Source organism: Nanorana parkeri, unplaced genomic scaffold (genome assembly GCF_000935625.1).
Source record: "Nanorana parkeri isolate BGI_ZX_2015 unplaced genomic scaffold, ASM93562v1 scaffold98, whole genome shotgun sequence".
Classification (NCBI taxonomy): domain Eukaryota; kingdom Metazoa; phylum Chordata; class Amphibia; order Anura; family Dicroglossidae; genus Nanorana; species Nanorana parkeri.
The window spans coordinates 148332-156974 of NW_017306366.1; the positions used below are offsets into that span (position 1 = coordinate 148332).

Sequence of the window (8643 nt, forward strand, 5' to 3'; positions counted from 1 at the left end):
GTGTGTGTGTGTGTGTGTGTGTGTGTGTGTGTGTGTGTGTGTGTGTGTGTGTGTGTGTACCACAACTTTGGGTGGCATGGTGGCAATTGTGCACACTGTCGTCCCGCCCAGCAACTGGCAGTGACATCGCTGGTTGCCAGGATCTGGGTGGGACACTGGCCAGAGCGTCCCACTTGGGGGGCGGCAGGTACATATGTCAGACTGCCTCATTATAACGATGGCCCAGCATGTATGTATGTATGTATATGAGATGGGGACCTTAGGCTGGGCACACACCTTACAACCGGCCACTTTTGGACAGGCAGATCGTACTTGTGATGATCACAACCCCCGGCCCCCCTGAGGGGCGAGCTTCCAATGACCGCAATGCTGAATGCTTGCGCACACCGGCCCATCCGGCTTTTATTGTACGAACATGCTACACACCCGCCGAACATGGTACGATGCTCGGCGGGTTTTCGAACATGTTCGTAAGTTAAAAGTCGTGCGACCTTACAGTAGCAGAGGTCGCACGGCTTCCACACACCTTACGATAATCGTACGATCGCGGGATTTCCCGCGATTATCGTACGATCACAAGGTGTGTGGGGACCTTTAGATTGTAAGCTCCTTGAGGGTAGGGAATGATATGAATGTGCAACTATGTAAAGTGCTGCTGCGTGAATTGACAACGTCATATAAATACCTGTAACAAATAAATAATGACCAAAGCTGGCCATATGCTGCTCTAATTTTGGCCAAGTCCTGCTGACTCGGCCACAAAGTGATCAGTGTGTGGCCCTGTCGGCACCACTCCCCTCAACAATAATCAATTTTTTTTTTGTCGAAGGTGCCAGGCCAAAAACTGTCAAACAGTTACTCTAGCCAATCAACTGCCGTCATTGTTCGGCTATTCTGAAAGCTCCCCATCCGCCACAGTCAGAATACAATAGCCCTGTGAGGGAGATTCCTCCATGACGGGGGAGTCAATTATTTTTTCTTTTCGTTCAGCCAGCTTTAGAAAGTACTGACGTGATAGGATAAAGCTTACAGCCATGCAAACTCCATGCAGGTAGTGTCTTGATTGGGATTCAGACAGAGAACCCCAGTGCTGCAAGGCAGGAGTGCTAATCATTGTGGTGCCTCAGTGATATATTGTTAAGGAAATGTTCAGCCAGCATAGCCGCCATTACATATTTCATTGGTGCACATCTTTCCAAGAAGGGTGACAACTCTGAAAGCAGTCTTCCAGCTCCTGAAGCTGTATTTTGGGAGAGATGTGTTGTATGAGTCTGGTCAGGTCACAAATATGTTGACTCCCTGCTTCCTGAATCCCATAGCACTGTCCTAGTAAAAACTATGCGTTGTTGTTGGTATATCTTATATACATTAGAATGCAATGCACTAATCACCACAATGATCGATTTTTTGTCTCAAACACAGAATTCAAAGAATGTTTTTCCCTGTACGATAAGAAGGGAAAAGGCAAGATTCCTACTAAGGACCTGCTGACCGTCATGCGTTGCCTGGGGGCATGTCCCACCCCCAGTGAAGTCAGTCGTCATCTGCAGCATCAAAACATTGGTACGAGCTGGTGAGAAAGTGAACCATATTCTTTAATAAATGCAGTTTCCTAATCCCGCCTCTAGAGGCGACTTAAAGGAGAACTATGGGGTTAGGGCTTTTCCCCATAGTTCTCAGGGTAACGGGAGGACACAAACTAGCGTCCTCCCGTCACCTTAAGCTCAGTATAAAGGGAGCTACAGCTCGCAGTATACTGAGACACAACAGCTGAAGCGGATCCCGACAATTATGTCTGGATCCGCCCAGCTGCGTGATTGACAGCTGGCTCTGCCTATCTAGAGGCAGAGCAAGCTGTACCCGCCCCCTCCCCCGTCCAATCCACCAGTCAGCGCTGGCGGATCGGAGCGGGGAGGGGGGAATCCAGCTCACCTCCCGATCTACTGAGCCGACCTGTGACAGTCTCATTGTCACAGGTCGGCTAGAACTATGAGGTGAGGGAAAAGCACTCACCTCATAGTTCTCCTTTAAAGCTGAACTCTGGGATTAGCAAATGTCCGAATACAAGAGGCATGTGTTTACATCTTGGTGTGCTTTGTGTATTTCTTTCACATCTGTGCAGGAGCTTCCTGTAATAAAGACCCGTCACTGCTGCTCTCTCCTTGTGCAGGGTGACTAGTCTTGTAGCCACCCCCTCCTCTAATTTTCTGCAGGCAGCCTGTAGTGGGTGGAGCCTGTTAGGTCCCTCCCACAGCTCTTCACACTGCACACGCAACGTACAGCACAGTGATAATGTCACTGCTATGTGTACAAGGTGATATCTGTATTTGCAAAGGCTTTTATATCCTTTGTGGCTATTGCGTATACTGTATTTATATGGAAATGTTTGTGCCTGGAGTTCAGCTTAAGAAAAACAAACCGATATATAACTGATCTGCTATCTGAGGGCTCATGGACGCAGGCATTTCTTTAGTTCTGAACTGTTGAACGCCAAAGAAACTCTGAAGCAGCTTAAAATTGATGCAACTCATAAGCAAGCCATTTTTCCTGAGAGCATACTGCATTTGACCTGCTTCTGAGTCCAATGTCCATGTTCAGGAGCCCTTACACAATTCAGCAGTAGGGTCAGAGAGGTCGTAGTCACCACGGGGTGACTGCCAACACGGATGCCTATTCGAGAATACCTCTCCCTCTAATTCCAACCAACAGTAATATTATCATGATGGCCTTATTAGATAGAAGCGTTCACGGTTTAGATCCAAATAGTCAAAATGTTGTTGGTTTTTTTCTTATTGATAGAGCGGGGAATGAGTGTGTTTTTAGTGTCAGGTTTTTATTCTGGTCTGTGTGCCTGTTGGGGAGATTTCCCTTCACGTCCTGTCAACAGAAGAGTGAGGAAGGGGTAGAATGTCTAACAGTGTTTTTATTACCATCCAAGCAAAACAAATTGCAAACGCACTCATCAATTTGTAACCAGCTCTAAGCGAGGTGCACATGCAAGGGCTTTATACAGTACAACAGCAAAAAGTTTCCCAGCACACTCACCAGCCAGCATGCAAAAAACCGGGTCTCACCGCTAAGGTTAAAAACGGAGGTTTAGATGCACGTCTTCTGCCGAAAACATGAAAGCCGCACCGCATGGGGGGGGGTGGGGGGGATCAGCTGCCGTTGTGCTGTGCGGGGTCCCTTGTGCGTTCCTGTGCCTTTAAGGAGGTTGGGCTTCCTCCTGACAAGCCTGCACCCAAATTTATCTTTTGCCACTAGGACCGCACTATATGGAGGTGCCTAGGCACGGCTGTGCGGCTTTCACATTTTCTGCAGAAGACGCGTATCTAAACCTCTGTTGCATGCTGGTGAGTGTGCTGGGAAACTTTTTGCTTTATTACCATCCATTCCCACAACAATCAGTTCCCCTATTACATGTACGGGCTTTACTGGGACAAAAATTGAGGGGAAAAAAAACCCCACAATGGGAGGTCACACAGAGAAATAAAAACCCGACAGAACATTTAAAAACCCAAAAAAGAATGATGTAATATATTGCAGCTTACCAGACCTGAGATGTGGTGGCTGTATTTATTTTATTTTCCTTCACCTGGTGATACTACTAATAACACATTTCCTGTCCCTTCATATCGACCTTATTTCTCCAGTCTATCTATGGAGGAGCCATGTTTGTCACATGTCTGCCGCTCTGGCTAGTAGATCACACAAGGTGATCAAATCATGTTTACTGTTATTTCCTACAGCTAAAGATGGGGAGGTGGAATTCTCTACATTTTTGACCATCATGTACCGCCAACAAAAGCAGGAAGACCCAGAGAATGAGATCCTTGTAGCCATGTTGATGACTGACCAGCAAAAGAAAGGCGTAATCCCACTGGCTGAGCTCAAGTCCAAACTTACCCTCATGGGTGAGAAGTTAACGCCGGAGGAAGGTACAGTTTTGTTATAAATGGATATGTATTTTTTGGTAGCCTTCTTTATTTTTGGCAAATAGAATCTTTATGACTGATGGGGTAGAAGTATCAAATCAGCTTTTATTAGTACGACATCACTGATTCTGACTCAGATTGTTGTATTAGTGATTTATCCCTTGCTGAGACCTCTATGCCTTGCCTGTACAAGCAGATATAATCACTGCGGACAATCCTTATCAGATAGCTGAACTCACCAAATACCTTTATTGGATGCAGTAGATAACAGGATACAGCAGATGACAGAACAGATGGTATTTGAAGGTCAAGGATGATAATGTTTCCAAGCAAGCAAACATATACATGTGGCCCTGCTATAGGCAGCCATGACACTAAACAACTACTTGAAGAAGGGCGGTACATTACACACAAGGCGAGGGAACCAAAATGCCCACAAGATGGCAGTATAATACCCAAGTTATACTAATACCAAGATAATGGCTTAAAGGAGAACTATGGGGTTAAGGCTTTTCCCCAGTTCTCCTTAGGGTAACGGGAGGACACAAACTAGCGTCCTCCCATTACCCTATGCTCAGTATACCGCGAGCTGCAGCTCACGGTATACTGAGACGCCACAGTATACAGCGAGCTAGTGCTCGCGGTATACTGAGACACCGCAGCTGAAGTGGATCCCGACAATTATGCCGGGATCCACCCAGCTGCGTGAGTGACAGCTGGCTCTGCCTATCTAGAGGCAGAACCAGCTGTACCCGCCCCCTCCCCTGTCCGAGCCGCCAGTCAGCGCTGGAGGATCGAGGAGGGGGGAATTCAGTCACTCCCCTGTCACGGCAGAGAGCCATGACAGGATCGAGAGGTGAGCGAACGCCGGTATGTGTTCGCTCACCTCCCGATCTACTGAGCCAACCTGTGACAGTTTAATTGTCACAGGTCGGCTAGAACTATGAGGTGAGTGCTTTTCACTCACCTCATAGATCTCCTTCAAGGAGATCAATTGTGATTCTCATTTCACATTAATATGAATATTAACTATGGCTATGCATTGTCATATTTTTACAACTGTGTAACAGCACAGCACTGCTTGAAGCTAACATGGAGTTGATTGGTATGATTTAATCAACATTGCCCTAGCCTATAAATCAGCCCTCTGGAGTTTGCATTTGACCATCACCATTATAAGTCTAATAGGAATTTTGTACTTACTTGAACTTTCTTGAAGTTTATTAACGGGCAGAAGGTTCAGGTTTTTTTCCAGATAGAATTGGGTTATACTGCGTCCTACAGGAGGAACTGGACATTGGCAAAAAAAAAAAGGCTGTTGGCCAGCCGGGTATAATCCCTCCCACACCCAGTATGCTTCAGTTTTAGAAAAGCAGTACTTAGGAACAGATCACAAACATAGTGCGATGGGACGTGTGGACTTGGGTCGCTTCAAGAACTTTATCGTTCACTAAGGAACACAAGATTTAGTTATTCTGGTAGGATTGGGACATCCAAAAGCAGTCCAACTGAGGGGTGGACAACAAAAGTGCTAACAAGCCCACATAAGAAACAGAATACAACTCGGAGAATGAAATTGTCCACATCAGAAGCATGCACAGCAAGCGTCTTTTACATTGCTATTCCGCAGAGCCACAGAGAACTCCTTCTGTACACAGATTGCAGAATAATTTGGGGGAAAAACAATATAATGTAGAGCTGAAGGCAAAAGCTCTAAGCAAGCTACAACTAAAGGGTCAGTAAGGATTGTAGATGGATCATTTGACATCAGATGAGTCCCAAGTTGCACAGCAGGGCCTGCCAGTGAAAACAAGGATTTGGAAAGGATTTCCAAACATTTATCAGTGGCAACCTTAAACACTGGAGTATTAATAATAGGCAGTCAGTATGTTAAGGGGTGATCTCACCAGAGCCACAGCAAGAACAGCCCAATTCATAAGAAAATTCTCATTAAATGGATATTGATCTGAAACGCGATCAGGAGTAAAGAGTTTGTCAGGACTATTCCAGTCTCCGTACAGAACCCGTAGAAGTAGTGAACTGCAAATGTTTTAGGGCCTTTTAGAGATCCCAGACTGGTAATGGCACTAGTAAAAGCCACAGGCTGTTCCATTTTAAATGTGGCCCACGCAAAATCAATAAGGTATTTTTAAGCTCCTTCAGATAATCGAGGCTCCTAAGGAACACACTCATTCAACAAAGACCTGTGAACCCCTTTGTCAGGCAATAAATCCTCAATAGAGGCGACTCCAGCTGCCAGAATGTCAGTTATAGATTCTGGAGGAGAAAATGCAGAACTACCACTTACAGCCTCTGGATTCAGAGTTGGCCCAAAAATCTAGCATAGCTATAGAGAACTCCTCCCTGGATAAAGCAGAGAAGAGGGCCACCACTGATGGAGCTATGGAATACTTAAAGGAGTGAGTTGACTCAAGCAGGGGACAACAACCCCGGCTATTGATGTCAGGCCCCTTAGGGACACTGCAGGTCGCGCCGGGACTGTTAGTGGATCGTGAGCTGAAGCGAGCTGCAGGACTTCCTAACTTGCACTTGGCTTCTGACATGTTGAACTGCTCAACAGTTAATACAGAACACCAGGTAAAGCCTTGGTTTACCCACAACCAACTGTATAAGCAGGAGAGATTATTTGTCAGGAGAGTTGACCAGGTCACTGTAGACTGCAGCAACAACCAATCAAGTGTGAACCACCTGTCTAATACAGATAGCTTCTTCCCGCTATTGATCCTATCTCACGCTTCAGCAAAAAGGGAGGAAGAGAGTGAAGAGTGTGTGCAGGCGTTCTTGACACTCAAGCTAATGACACATTTAATTCCTTAGCGTGTTAACCCTCTCCACAAAAAGTGGTGGGATTTGGGAGTAATAGTGCAGTTCAACACTACTGATTAGTGTGGTAGTCCCCAAGTAGGATACTCATTAAGAGTTTTCAGAGACTGGGCACCACCAGAGGCAGTGCCATGGCTCTGGATCTGGAAAGTGCTCTGCGGCAAACATAGTACCCAAAGGTCTTGGAATGGCAGAGCCCAGTGCCTGTAAGCCCACTTTAGGCAAAACCTTCAATCTTCCATCCAACAGGGTCCAGGTACGGCCTCCAAGGCATAGCCGAGGAAATGTTTAAAGCCGATAACTGCATTGAAAGCTTAGCTCAACAGCATGTAGATGAGGTCTTGATTGGAGAAAAAATATCTTAAGAAAAAGTAAATAAAATAAAATGGAAAGTAAAGGAGTAAACGTTTCTCAATAGAAAAAAGAAGTCCATCCTCATTGGACACTAGTAAAAAAAACTGAAGCATTCTGGAAATGGGAGGAGATTTACTTGTCTGGCCAACGGCTTTTTTTTTCTGCCAGTGTCCAAATCCTTTTGCAGGTTGAAGTATAACCCAATCGTATCAGAATAACTGTATCCCGTCTCCTTAATACAATAAACAATAAAGAAATTGAGAGTAGTTACTCACTTTGGGTCCCAAATAAATATCTCCCTGCTGATTTCAGTGTATGCCCATACTATACATATCATTACCTCCCTAACATCAGATGAAAACCCCGACATTAAACTTTTTATCTGGTCCCTTTAGGTCTGTAACAGAGCGCTTGCAACGGTTTATTTAAATGGGACAGATCGGTATTCCCACTTAATTAGACATGTACTCAAGAATTGGGGACAATGTCCCATATATGGTGGCACTGTCCCCTGTTCCAAGCATATAGGAGACAAAGTATCAAAATGATTAATAAAATCTCATCCATCTCCCCCCCTTTGAGCCCATGGGTGGTATTGTTCCATAAAACTAAAACCTCAATTTCAAAATGTGAACAATCTATGAAGCCTCACCTACTGAACATGGCCTAAAGTCGAATTCCAAAACATTGGAATCCATTACAACTACCCTTAGTGGGCGAATCGCTATTGAGGGTTTTAAAAATGTGTTTAATGGAGGAAATCAGAATTGTTAAACATGATTTTAAGACTTTACTCCATTCGTTCAGGCTGAATAACTTAAAAAAGTTCAGAAATGTATAGTGATCAGGTGGCCACTATCTACTATGATGTTATCGAGAGCAAGATTTTTGATTTACTGAACATTTCTTAATGTATAAGGACACTTAAATGTTTGTTCCCCTCCTATATATTCTAACAGGTTCCCTTTAAATATGAGTCCCAAATGCCCTGCATGTGTGCATGTGTATGAGTCATAAAACTATAGACATCAATAGATGTGCTAGAGGAGATATGAACAATTCTCTCTTTACAGTTGACGATCTTCTCCGAGATGCTGAGGTGGGCCCTGATGGGATGGTAAAATATGAAGCCTTTGTCCGGAAGATCACACTCCCCGTGCCTGACTACTGAACCACAGGCACTCTGATAGGCTACAGGGTCGTTTTTATTATTATATTATTGGGGTTTTTTTTTTTGGTTTTTTTTTTTACACACTAGATGTTCTCAACCACACTGTGTATGGCAGTCATTGATAATCAGCATATCTTTTTAGTATGACTACAATGAGGTGCTAGAAGCCAATACCCGTTTGCTATAAATTACTGAATACAGATGCACTATGGCAAAAATAAAAGACCAAAATATTCCAGCCCTTGTTTTCATTGGAAAGTGTTTCGCACAAGAAGAACTTTATATTTCTCCTCCTCCATTTTTAATTATGTAGAAAGGTTTTAGGCTGGTATTCGTATC

The 8643-nt window shown here is 44.6% G+C and overlaps 1 protein-coding gene across 2 annotated transcripts in view; it reads left to right on the forward strand.

Moving 5' to 3' along the window:
• Positions 1–8325, forward strand: part of CALML4 (calmodulin like 4) — a 9211-nt gene extending 886 nt beyond the window's left edge. Inside the window, exons 3-5 of one of the 2 annotated variants that reach the window (XM_018552839.1) lie at positions 1423–1563; positions 3750–3938; positions 8207–8325. In XM_018552839.1, coding sequence (XP_018408341.1) covers positions 1423–1563; positions 3750–3938; positions 8207–8304 — 428 coding nt within the window. In that variant the 3' untranslated portion in view covers positions 8305–8325. Of the gene's footprint in view, positions 1–1422; positions 1564–2295; positions 2315–3749; positions 3939–8206 lie in introns of those variants that run through there. The other variant, XM_018552841.1, reaches the window with a different exon arrangement.
• The last annotated feature ends 318 nt before the right edge of the window (positions 8326–8643 follow it).